Source organism: Pelodiscus sinensis, chromosome 21 (genome assembly GCF_052426305.1).
Source record: "Pelodiscus sinensis isolate ZL-2025 chromosome 21, ASM5242630v1, whole genome shotgun sequence".
In the NCBI taxonomy this organism is placed as follows: domain Eukaryota; kingdom Metazoa; phylum Chordata; order Testudines; family Trionychidae; genus Pelodiscus; species Pelodiscus sinensis.
The window spans coordinates 18,778,048-18,791,629 of NC_143072.1; the positions used below are offsets into that span (position 1 = coordinate 18,778,048).

At 46.6% G+C, this 13,582-nt stretch overlaps 1 protein-coding gene across 1 annotated transcript; it reads right to left on the reverse strand.

The window, feature by feature from the left end:
* Nucleotides 1-6,834: 6,834 nt before the first annotated feature.
* On the reverse strand, nt 6,835-7,541 carry CCDC182 (coiled-coil domain containing 182). Its single transcript, XM_006138711.4, has one exon. It carries the CDS (start codon nt 7,406-7,408, stop codon nt 6,938-6,940), a length of 471 nt encoding a protein of 156 aa, XP_006138773.2. The 5' UTR covers nt 7,409-7,541; the 3' UTR covers nt 6,835-6,937.
* Between the last annotated feature and the right edge of the window lie 6,041 nt (nt 7,542-13,582).

Here is a 13,582-nt window from a genome sequence, read left to right on the forward strand (position 1 = left end):
CCAGTCTGCCTGGTGCAATATAACGCCTTTCAAAACGGCAACTTCGGCAGCTCTTTAGAGGCACTTGAGAGTAAGGATGTAAAAAGCCGTTTAAAAATGCAACCGTGTCACAGCTAAAAATCGTTAACGGTGACACGGTTAAACCCCCTGTGGCCTCTTACATAAGCTTCTTCATCCCCACCCCCCCATAGGGGTGGAGAATGGAAATACCTAAGGAGCTGCTTTAGGCTCATCCCCTCCCCCCCCTCACCCCAATCCTCTAACCCATCTCTCCATCGGGGAGTAGAGAGGAAAGGAAGGGAGAGATTGGGGGGAATGGACGGAAAGGTGGAGGGTTGGATGGAGAGTGAATGTGGTGGGGGGGAGGGACAGGTGGAAGGGGCTGGGAAGGGGAAGAGAGATTTTATTGACCCCGGGGAGGTTCTGCAGCCAGCTTCCCGTAAGCGGGGAGCCAGTGTGTTACCTGCAGTGGGGGGAGGGGACTCTTGGGCACACCATGGAGAGGTGCCGTTTGTTTCTCTCATGGGACCCTGCAGAGGCCTAATACCTGTTAAGGGTGAGGCTCCCCAGTTAGCCGGTTAACCTTTTGAATCCCTATTTGAGAACTGGGGGTGCGAAAGATCCCCCCCCCCACTAACGGCTGCTCTCGCTGCAACGAGAACAGAGGGAACCCCACTGTATTACGGTCTATGCGCCACACACCGGGGTCAATAAAATCTCTCCTCTTCTTCCCAGCTCCCTTCCGCCTTCCTCCCTCCCCCACAGCACATTCACTCTCCATCCCACCCTCCACCTTTCTGTCCATTCCCCCCAATCTCTCCCTTCCTTTCCTCTCTACTCCCTGATGGTGAGACGGGTTAGGGGGATTAGAGCGGGGTGTGTGTGTGTGTGTGTGTGTGCGCGCGCACGTGCGCACGTGCCTAAAGCAGCTCTTTGTGTGTGTGTGTGTGCGCGCGCACATGCCTAAAGCAGCTCCTTGTCTGTGTGTGTGTGTGTGTGTGTGCGTGCACATGCCTAAAGCAGCTCCGTGTGTGTGTGTGTGCGCGCACGTGTGCCGAAAGCAGCTCCGTGTGTGTGTGTGTGTGTGTGTGTGTGTGTGTGTGCGCGCACGTGTGCCGAAAGCAGCTCCTTATGTATTTCCCTTCTCCACCCATGGGGGGGGCGGGGGGGGTGAAGAAGGCCTCCCGGCTAGTCAATGCACTAGCACAGAGGGCTGGTCCCAGTCCCTGTTCTTCCTCTGAGCAGTTCCACTGTGAACAGCCCCAGCAAACCACCACACCCGGTGGGCTCTCTCCTCCTTAGAACAGCTCTGCTGACTCGCCCCTCCTTCCCCAGCGGCCACTTCCATAGACCCCCTCCCACGTCCCAAACCCTGCACACCTTTTCTTCTCTCCCTCCCCCCATGCTGTCCCTGACTTACCCCGCGTGATTCTCCAAGCTCCAGGGAAGCTCAGGCCTCCAGCCACCACATGCACAGCTGCAGCTACCTGCCTGGATGTGTGTGCATAGCGCATGGCCCCCGCCAGGAGAGCAGCCCCAGGTAAAGGAAGCGCTCTTGGGGTGCACGGTCTGGTTTATTTTTGGTGCTCCTCCCCGCCAGAGTTTTATACTGCAGCTCCCCCAGTCTGAAGGCACCTTAACTCCCCATGAAACCTCTCTCCTGGTCGCTGGGGTGTTTGGAGCAACCGAAATGAGACGGCTGAAGGTGAATTAGAAGAATGCCTGTTGTGTTCCACCTTGCGGAATTTAATTGGTTTTCTTGAAGGAATGTTGATGATGAAAACACTGTACAAGAACTGGAACAGATGAAATTAATATGTATTTATTAAACTGCCTCATTACACACTTCACTCCCTATCCAATCCAGAGGGAAAATAAAGCAGAAACCTACAAGGCCGGAGGACAAAAGCAGCCACAAACATTGGGCCTGATCCTGCAATATAATGGGTGAGGGGAGGAGGATTTATGCCCTCGCAAGCCGATGGGACCCACATTGTAGGGTCGTGTCCGGGACCAGCAAAGAGCTCCCTCCGCTGTGCATCTTATTGTCAGCTTTTGGTTTCAGGGACTTTACAAGGTGGCAAGCAGTTTGTTTCCCTAACTCAGGGAAATATTTTCCTGCTGTTATCCTCAGAATAGCCCATGCCGGTACCGGTTGAACCTCTCCAGTCCAGCACTTTCAAGACCTGACTGGTGCCAAACCAGGGAATTTGACAAACCCCAGGAGGTCATAGAGTCATAGAATCCTAGGGCTGGAAGAGACCTCAGGAGGTCCAAACTAGACGTCCCCCACTGTAACTTGAGACCATTGCTCCATGTTCTGCCATCTGTCACTTCTGAGAACAGCCTCTCTCCATCCACTTTGGAACCTCCCTTCAGGAAGTTGAAGGCTGCTATCAAATCCCTCCTCACTCTTCCCTTCTGCAGCCTAATAAGACCAAATCCCTCAGCCTTTCCTCGTAGGCCATGTGCTCCTGCCCCCTCCTCATTTTGGTTGCCCTCTGCTAGACCCCTTTCTATTGGGGGGGGGGAGGCAGAATTGGACGCAATACTCCAAGGCTGTGTCTAGACCGGGAAGTTTTTCTGCAAAAGCAGCAACTTTTGCGGAAACACTTGCCAGCTGTCTACACTGGCCGCTTGAATTTCCGCAAGAACACTGACGATCTCATGTAAGATTGTCAGTGTTCTTGCAGAAATGCTATGCTGCTCCCATTCGGACAAAAGCCAGTGTAGACAACGCGGTATTGTTTTGTGCAAAAAAGCCCCGATCGCGAAAATGGCGATCGGGGCTTTCTTGCGCAAAACCGCGTCTAGATTGGCACGGATGCTTTTCTGCAAAAAGTGCTTTTGCGGAAAAGCGTCCGTGCCAATCTAGACGCTCTTTTCCGCAAATGCTTTTAATGCAAAACTTTTCCGTTAAAAGCATTTGCGAAAAATCATGCCAATGTAGATGTAGCTCAAATGTGGCCTCACCAGTGCTGAATAAAGGGGAATAATCACTTCTCTAGTTCTGCTGGCAATGCTCCTCCTAATGCACCCTAGTATGCCATTAGCCTTCTTGACTACAAGGGCACACTGTTGACTCATATCCAGCTTCTCATCCACTGTAATCCCCAGGTCCTTTTCTGCTGAACTGCTACTTAGCCAGTCAGTCCCCAGCCTGTAGCAACGCTTGGGATTCTTCCAGCCCAAGTGCAGGACTCTGCACTTGTCCTTGTTGAACCTCATCAGATTTCTTCTGGCCCAATCCTCCAATTTGTCTAGGTCACTCTGGACCCTATCCCTACCCTCAAGTGTATCTACCTCTCCTCCTAGGTCAATATTATCCAGGAACATTACCAACACCACTGCTTCCTGGGCTCTTAGAAGACATTTAGGGATAAATTAGAGCTAAATAGCAGCACCGAACACTGAGAGCCAAGACCAGTGGCTATAAACAAACTTTATGGGACTGCAGGAAACTTAGCCACACCCATGATAACTGGACATCCAGCTAACTAATGCCATGCCAGAACACGGATGTTGCTGGACCAGAGAGTGCCGGACTACAGAGGTTCAACCTGTACAAAATAAATGTAAACAGAAAATGTGTGTGTGTGCAGGTTGGAATCACCAGACTTCCTGGAAATGCTGGCTTGAATCCAGTCAGCCGTCATTCTTCCAAGGTACATAACCTCCGTTCCTTGCATCTTTCAGTGTGAGACATGAGGAAGTTTCTCCTGAGACCTGAAAACCAAAGCTTTTGCAGAGAGATTAATGCTCTATGGCAATTCTGTAACAGGAACGTTTCAGCTGGTAGCTTTGGCTAAAATTTCTCCTCCTATTGTGCAGGGTAGCAACTACCGCAGTACACTCCAGATGTGACTGCATTTTACTGCAGTTACGGTATGTATTTATGCCCTGATTTTGCCCTGGGATTTGTGCAGAGATAACGTCAATGGGACTCCACATGGATTCAGTTACAGGAATGGAGACATAATTTGCAAAGCTTAGATTCTCAAGGATAAAAGATAACATATTAATACTGGTTGTTTTCTATGAGTAAGGAAAAAGAACCAATAAATACATAAGGCAAAAACAGGGTGGTCTGGGGTTTCTTAATCCATCTCCATCAATTGTTATCTGGAGAGGAAGGTTTCCATTATATATATAAACTCACAGTATTTGAGGCAGACTGTTCAGACAGCTTAGAGTTTGATTCACCCATATGTACTAAAACTAGAGGAAAAATAGGCTTACATCAAAACGCTTGATTAAATCCCTGCAAACTTCGGAGGAGTTTGGACTTAGACCTGGATGTTGCAGTTAACGCACATATGGTATAGACATACCAGACATTTTATTTTACAGGACCTCAAGGGTACATCTACAGGCAGTCCCCGGGTTACATGGATCCGACTTACATCGGATCCCTACTTACAAACGGGGTGAGGCAACCCCGCACTAGCTGCTTCCCCCCAGCAGACCAGGGAGACGCGAAGCTATCGCCCGCCCCCAGCAGACCAGGGAGACGCGGAGTGGCTTTTCTCAGCAGACATCTCACCTTGAGAATAAAGGACTGAGGGAAGTGAGGTGTGGGAGAATAAAACTGAGCTCTGGAGAAATGTTTGGCTAGAGTTTCCCCTACAATATGTACCAGTTCCAACTTACATACAAATTCAACTTAAGAACAAACCTACCGTCCCTATCTTGTACGTAACCCAGGGACTGCCTGTATATTGCATGCTTCTTTCAATATGCTATTCTGGAATAGTTATTCCAAAATAGCATGTCTACACTACAGGGAAGCCTCAAAATTAGTCTGAGGCAGGCTTCCCTAATGTAGACGTGCTATCTCGATTCAGAGCCCCAGGAAGCACTGGGGAGAAATAACTTAGAATGTCCCTTAAAATGGCAAGGGGCTATTTCGAAATAGCAGCAGTGGAGCGTCTACACACACACCTTGTCTTGAAATAGCTATTTCAGGTTAGGCGTTATTCCTCATAGAATGAGGTTCACAGATTTCAGAATAAGCCGTCCGTTATTTCGACATTATTTTGAAATAACGGAATGGCTGCGTAGACACTCACATTGTTATTTCGAAATAATGCTAGTTGTCTTGAAATACCAGTGCAGTGTAGACGCACCCTAAATGTGCCTGTCCATAAAGCCTTCTATTAAAGATTGTGAGGCTTAATTGTGAAGGAGTGTGTTTCACATATGGAGAAACTGAGGCATAAAGAAACTAAGCAACTTGTCCAAGGTCATGCAGTGGCAGAACCAGAATCCAGATTCCCAGATCCTTAAATCGGTTCTTCAGCAACAAGACACCCATTCCGCTCCATCTATAACAAGAAAATGTGCACTCAGAGCCTTTCTTTACATGAAGGAGTGCATGGAGACATGGTGATAAATTCCAGAAATGAGGTGTTGTAGTATTTCTTAGGATACTTGGATCTAACTAGATTTGTCCAAGGGGGTTATCCCATGAGACCAGCAAATCTTTTCCCTTTCGCACACAGTCTACACGGCTTTTGCCATTCGTGTGTGCCTCACTGACTCCCAGCAGACAGTGAGGCGATGGTCTTTGGGGTGAATTTCCTTTGCTGTGACGCATTTCAATATCCATAAGAATCAATATCCATGAGATCAGCAGCAGCACCGTTCACACTTACCAGGGGGAGAGCTTGGAGAAGAATGGAGCCAGCGCAGAGTAAAAAAGAATCTAAAAGAGAAACAGTGTTACCCACCCCCCAAAAAAATCACCATCTGTTCCGCTGCTACTGCTGCTTTTTTAAAGTTTCTTCTATTTATTCTGGAATTGAGGGGGAAAATGAGCAACACTGGAGTTATTTTTGTATGTTTTATGTGCAACAATGGGAGACTCGGAGGAAGAGACTGGGGCCAGACAATGGTGTTTGAGATAACAGGAAGGAATAATTTATAGGAAGATGGAAGGGAAATAAGAGCTTGGGAACAGGGGTTATTTCTGGTACTAGCAACAAAGCCTTTGTTTTATAGGGTTAAATTCTCTCCTCTACATGCGTCAATGAACTCAATAATGCAGCATCAGTTGAAGCATTATAGAGATGAGGCACAGGTAACCGTAGTAATGGGCATACTGTAGTGTAGTCTCTAGGAATATGTCTGTTGAAGTCAGTAGGCTTTAGATCAAGCCTATACATTTGGGCTACGTCTACACTGGCATGATTTTCCGGAAATGCTTTTAACAGAAAAGTTTTCCGTTAAAAGCATTTTCGGAAAAATCGCATCTAGATTGGCAGGATGCTTTTCCGCAAAAGCACTTTTCCGCAAAAGCACTAACTCTTGCGGCCCCGGGCAGGCTCCTGGGAGCTGCCAGCCTGGTCCCGGGAAGAGGCGGAGGGCTGGGTGGCAGCGGGTGGCTGGCTCGTGCCGTGCCAGGTGCAGGGTCTGCTGGCTGTGTGCTGGCAGGCTTGCACCTGGCATGGGCACCATAGCCAGACCGTGCCCCTTTAAGGGCTCCGGGGCCGGGAGAGGGGCAGCCAAGTTTCACCTGGTTGTGCCCAGAGTGGCCACCAGGGCAAGCTGGGGAGGGCTAGCCTCCCACTAGTTCAAATTAAGTGGCTACACAGCCCTTAATTCAAACTACTTAATTCGAACTAGGCGTTAGTCCTCATAGAATGAGGTTTACCTAGTTCGAATTAAGCACTCCGCTAGTTCGAATTAAGTTCGAACTAGCAGTTTGCCTGTGTAGCGCCTATGAAAGTTAATTCGAACTAATGGCTGTTAGTTCGAATTAACTTTGTAATGTAGACATACCCTAAGGTGCTACTGAGCTACTTGTTGTGTTTTAAGGTTACAGATTTACATGGCTACTCCCTGAGACTTTTATTATTCCAAGGTTAATCTTGCTAGAGAATCCAGAACAGTTCTCATGTACAACACTATTATTTTTTCCCTTTATGTCTTTGAGGATTTAGATACCAAGACAATTTTTCCTGCAAAGTCTTCTCTCTAGAGCAGCACATTTCTCACGCAGTTCTTTCTCCCTCGTCAACAAGAATGTGAGGACTTTGTTGCGTACTATGCCTCTGTCTTCTTCTTCCCTCAGCCGTTGCTCTACATTGTTGCTTCTGGTTTCCAGGCTTATTACCACCTCTGTCATGTGGCTGAGGGTGCCTTCCATTCTACAGATCACCCCCGTGACCTCTCGCTTGAAATCCTTCATGTCCCTCTGCACATTTTTCAGTTCTTGCCTCAGTTTACCCATGTCTGATGCATGCTGGCTGATCATGGCTGATGCCATTGTCGAGAGGAGGCATCCAGCTTGAGGGTGATTTCTCTCCTCTTTTTTACTTGTCAGCATGTCCCTGGTCATCGGAATAGTCCTTTCTTTACACAGGGCCACTGTGTGCGTCTCAAAGAATGAGTGGATCTGGTTTGCCATCTCCAGCAGCAGGGTGGATAGCAGTTGTAATTCAGTGATATCAGAAGCGACTCCCTCAAGCTAATATGTCCTCCATCACATTCCCAGAAGTCCTGCTCTCCAGGCAATGGTGGAGGACAGGTGGACCAAGGCATGGGATTGTGACCTCAGGGGTAATTCAGCCAATTGTAACACTGGTGGCAATAGTTAATTTGCAGCCTGCAGGCCTGATGAGCAAAACACTGTTAAACTGGGAGCCAGAGACTGATGCCAGATACATACAGTGGTATAAACCTAAATTAGTGGAATTACTCTTAATAACATAAGAACATAAGAATGGCCGTACTGGGTCAGACCAAAGGACCTTCTAGCCCCGTAGCCTGTCTGCCGACAGTGGCCAACACCAGGTGCCCCAGAGAGGGTGGACCGAAGACAATGATCAAGCGATTTGTCTCTTGCCATCCTTCTCCAGCCTCTGACAAACAGAGGCCAGGGACACCATTCCTAGCCCCTGGCTAATAGCCTTTTATGGACCTAACCTCCATGAAGTTATCTAGCTTCTCTTTAAACTCTGTTATAGTCCTAGCCTTCACAGCCTCCTCTGGCAAGGAGTTCCACAGGTTGACTACACACTGTGTGAAGAAGAACTTTCTTTTATTAGTTTTAAACCTGCTACCCATTAACTTCATTTGGTGTCCTCTAGTTCTTCTATTACGGGAACTAATAAATAACTTTTCTTTATTCACCCTCTCCACACCACTCATGATTTTATAGACCGCTATCATATCCCTTCTCAGTCTCCTCTTTTCTAAACTGAAAAGTCCCAGTCGTTTTAACCTCTCTTCATATGGGACCCGTTCCAAACCCCTAATCTTGATTGTGCACAAATCAGAATCCCACCTTGTTTCTTTAAAGCACCATATTCCCCTATGATGCTGTAGGTGCATTATCAGAGAATCATAGAAAGAACACGCAGATCACACCGATTAGATTTTACGGGCTACCTCCTATAGGTGTAGATCGTTCTCTACAGCACATTTCCTAGTGTTTTGTCCAGTTTAATTTTAAAACAACCAAGCAACAGGCTTTCCACCAATTCCCTAAGGACTATTCCACAGCCTAATACATCTCATGGCCAAAAATTTCTTGATACTGAGTCTAAATATTCTTTTCTTCGAATATGGCTAGACTGCGGGGGTTTTGTATCCTGAAAAAACGTCTCCATATCCAGGGAACGTGTTTGCTCTTCTGCTTTTTATTTTTTTTTATTTTTATTTTTTTTGCAGAAGAGCAAACACTCTCTTTCAGAAGCCCCTGTATTCCTCATTCTACAAGGATGAAGGGGGCTCCGAAAGAAGGGGTTTTTCTGACATTTGGCCCAGTCTAGATGGGCCAAATGTTGGAAAAGCCTCTTCCAACAAAAGAATTGGAAAATCGGCATTTTACGTACCTTTTTCTGACAAAAACTTGCAGTCTAGTAGAATCCCAATTAGTTTCAACCCATTAGGCCTATCACACTAAGCTATTCCTAGTGACGGATGGCAGAACAAGGAGCAATGGTCACAAGTTACAGTAGAGGAGGTCTAGGTTGGAAATTAGGAAAAACTATTTCTCTAGGAGGGTGGTGAAGCACTGGGATGGGTTACGTAGGGAGGTGGTGGAATCTCCATCCCTAGAGGTTTTTAAGTCTCAGCTTGACAAAGCCCTGGCTGGGTTGATTTAGCTGGGATTGGACAGGGGGCTGGACTTAATGACCTCCTGAGGTCTCTTCCAGCTCTATGATTCTATGATTCCCCTGTCTTATTGGTGAGAGGAATAACAATAATAGTGTTGAGTTTTGCTTCTGCTTGGAAAGTTTAATCCCACAGCTATCCCCATTCAATTTAGTCCTCTCATTACAGCATGGCTATGTACCTCTGATTTTGTGTACAAGTTTGTGCATAAGATTTTGGGTTCTGAACCTCAATTTTGTGTAAGTCTTGGGTGACACCAAAAGCTTTAGTAAGCTCAAGTGAAGGTGCACTAAGCGATCTCAAATGAAAGGAACACAAAAGCATTTGGGAATGAAATGGCATTTCCTGAAATCAGAGTTCATAAAATAGGAGTTTAACCTGTATAATCCTCTGAGAACGTTAGCATCTTGCACCAGAACATAATAAAAGTCTCAGAGGGGTAGCCATGTTAGTCTGTAACTTAAAACAAATTAAAAAACAATGAGTGGTCCTGTAGCACCTTAGAGACTAGCAAAAATATGTATATAGTATCACAAGCTTTTGTGGGCACAACTCACTTCTTCAGAGGAGTGGAGCTAAAGGCACAGAAACCCCAAAATTCAAAGCAGAAAAAGAAAGGAAGAGGATGGGAGAAAAACAAACAAACAAAAACCTCGTCGATTATATGGGCACTACAATTGACAGGGCTTGGGGTTTTGTTGCATTTTCCTTCCTCCTCTCCCCTCTTTTTCTGCTGGGGTTCCTGTGCCTTTTGCTCCACTCCTCTGAAGAAGTGGCTTGTGCCCATGAAAGCCCATGATACTATATATATATACATACAGGGCTCGACAAATAATGCAACCCATGGCAAGTAGATTGCAACCTGGAAGAGCTGGGTTCGGGTGATCTGCGCATGTGCAGAAAGATTTGCGCATGCGCAGATCGCCGGACAGTGCTGCTGGCAAGCGGGGCTTGCCATGGTTCGGCGAGCCCTGTATATATATATATATATATATATATATATATATATATATATATATATATATATATATAGTCTCTAAGGTGCTACAGGACCACTTGTTTCTAAAGTTTTTTTAGAACATAATAATAATGCCTAGCCATTCACTCTTTTAAAGTCCAGTGCCAACAACAACTGAATGAAGACCCCAGTTCTGGCAAGGGATCCATATAGACCATGGGTACCACAGACTGGATTACATCTGAGACCTATCTACTGTGAACAGCATAGCTGAATTGGATGTACTTAGACTACTTACCATGCTGTCTTCCATGCAGTAAGGTCGGCGGCTGATGTTCTCCTGTTGACTCCGCCTACTCTTCTCATCCTGGTGGAATGCCAGAGTTGATGGGAGAGCGCTCAGAGGTCAATTTATCATGTCTAAGCAGACACAATACATTGACTGCCAGAAAATCGATTGCTGGAGTTGATCCACTGTTTAGTGGAGATAAGCCCTGATAGTGGCCAGTACCAAATGCTTCAGTAGGCAGATGTGAAGTGATCCGTGTCCCCCACCCAACCCCTGGAATGCTAGGACTTATCCTGAGCCACCCTAAGAGCCAACCCTTATTCTTGCTTACCCTCCTATTGTCAATGAGATTCCTCTTCAATGGACTGGGACCTAGAAGTGCCATGAAATACAGTAATGTTATTAATAACATTGAGCTCTTACAGGGCCTGATCCAAAGCCCAGTGAAGTCTCTGAAAAGTCTCCCATTCAATTCATTTGGATTAGGCCCCTATAGAGCACTTTATATCTGCAAAGTCCTCTGCAAATAATATCTAATATTATATGTCACTATTCGTTTCATGCATAAGGATCTGTGCGGGTTCATTAGGCACTGAGCCAACCTTAAGTGTTTGTAAACCAAGTAGTTTTTTTGGAATGGGTTTATGAAGACCCTAAATATAGTTATCTGGTGACATCAAGGTCGAAAGAGCACATTTTTTCCCCATAGATCAAAGGTGGGCTTTTGTTCTATCCATTAGGAAGAGTGAGTAGTCTGTAGCTCTGTCTATTTAATTTCATTTTGATTGATCCTTCAATGCTCTAAGGGGGAAGTGAAGGCAGAACTCATGTCCTGGAAAACACAGCTGTACAATCCAACTTTCAAAATACAGATTCACTCGCCCTAGAAAATAGTTTGGGCATAGCCCTTGCTTTGAGCAAGAGGTAGAAAATGTGGGTATTGAACGAATCATAAGTAGGAGAAGCTAAGTATAGTTCAGGGAGGAAGGCGAAGGCCCAAGATGCCTTTCTTCCAGATATAACCTCAAGAACATTCAAGTAACCTCATTTGTGGCTGCTCTCACTGCTTTGGTCAAAGAACTTTAAGAGGCTGTAATCCTATCCCTTGTCAGTTTCTGTGAGAATGATGACAGCACGGCTGAGTAATTAAAGCTGCAGTATGATACTATGGATTTAGTCAAGTTACCACCGTCTGATGAAGGATTGGGATGCTCTCAAACCCCCAAACAACCTCAAAACAAAAATCATTTCTATCCTCTAGAGTGTTCAGAGAAACACCCTGGAAACCATGTGAAATGTACAAGCATAAAATGTGTGTTGAAGGCAAAGAAAAGAAATGCCATTTGGCACAGACAGTACTTCTGCAGGGTGTATTCTGGGTTCAATAATTCCTGCCTGCCCCCCCCCCCCCCCAAACTCTTACAAATGTAAAAAGGAATAAGAATAACCATGACAGTTCTGTGATCTGTCTATTCATTCCCACTGACGACAGAGGCACCTGCTGGTAAGAGAAGAAAGTGCACGGTCTTTATTCTCTTTGGGGGATATCAATAATAATTAATAAAAAGGATCATGTGAATAATACCCACAGGGATGTGATGTGGAATTTCTGAATGAATGTGATCTACTTAGAGTGCTTGGATGGAAGGGCTGCAAAGGGAGTGGTGGAAGGATGGTCTTGTGATTAAGCCATGTAATTGTGAGTCTGGGGATGTAGGTTCTCTTTGCAGCTCTGCTACGGAATTCCTGGGGCAAGTAATTTAATCTCTGTGCCTCGGTTTCCCCTCCTGAAATAGGGATGCTTCGTCCCCACCTCACAGCTTGTCAGGATCATTTTAATAGTGTTTATGGGAAGGGTTCGGATACTATGGTAGCAAAGGCCATAAGAATGCTTATAGAATCATAGAAGATCAGGGTTGGAAAAGTTCCTAGGAGATTATCTAGTCCAACTCCCAGGACCAACACCAGCGAAATCATATAAAGCATGAAAAATGATGTTCTTTTCATCAAAAAACCAATACCCAACAACACTGGCACGTCTGCTGTTTGTGTAGGGAAATACTAGATACTACAACACAACTCCACACTCCCCCAAAGGACTTTCAAGGAATCACAAAGAACATAACAGTGTATCATCATTTATGTTTGGCTTCCATGCAAGATCATCTCGTCTTCCTTACTCCATGCCGAGAGAAGTAAGAGTGGATACTGATTGGGATAATTCTCTACAGAAGATAAACACATAGGGAAGGCTAGTGGTTAGTGAAAGGGTATGTCTACACAGCAAAGTTATTTCAAAATAACAGCCATTATTTCGAAATAACTTTACCAGCGTCTAACACAGCCAAACCGCTATTTTGAAATTAAATCGAAATAGCGGAGGGCTTATTTCAAAATTGGTAAACCTCATTCCACGAGGAATAGCACCAATTTTGAAATTGCTATTTCAAAATAAGCGTTGTGTAGACGCTTATTTCGAAATAGGGGGCCTCCAGCCCTCCCCAGGGTGCCCTGGTGGCCACTCTGGGCACAACCAAGAAAACTCCTCTCCCTCCCCCTCTCCCCGGAGCCCTTAAAAGGGTAGACTCTGGCCACAGTGCCTGTGCCAGCTCTAAGCCTGCCAGCCAGATCCAGCAGTCGCTGCACCTGACCCAGTGGCCCAGCATGAGCCAAGCAGCCAACCCTCCACCGCTCCCCAGGACCAGTCTGCCAGCTCCCAGGAGCCTGCCAGGAGCCAGAAAAGGTGGGTTCCTGCCTGGTCCAGTGTGGAAATCAGGGACCTAATTCAGGTTTGCGGGGGATGCCTCCAACATCCATGATCTCTGCACAAAACGGAGGAACACAACTGTCTACAGGCAGATGGCTGCCAGCCTGGCCACCAAAGGCCACATGCGAACCCAGGAGCAGGTTCGCATGAAAATAAAGGAGCTGCAGCAGGCGTATGCCAGGGCCACAGGGGGCAGCTCCCAACCAGGGGCAGACCCAGACCCCTGCCCCTATTTTGATGCTGTGGACCGCATTCTGGGGGGCAGGACAGTCCGTGCCCCCCAGATGGTCATCGACCCTGGGGCTGAGCTTGCTGCCTCCTGCTGCTCCAGCCCCTACTGCCTCCCAAGCTACTGCTCCTCCTCCCACTCCTTCTCCTCCTCCCACTTCCTCCTCCCCATCCTCCTCACACCCCCAGGGATGCTGAGGCCCCCGCACCCACGGTGCTG

Coding starts and splice junctions, on each gene's coding strand:
- CCDC182 (XM_006138711.4), bottom strand. CDS start 7,408: ATGGCAAACCAGATCCACTCATTCTTTGAGACGCACACAGTGGCCCTG.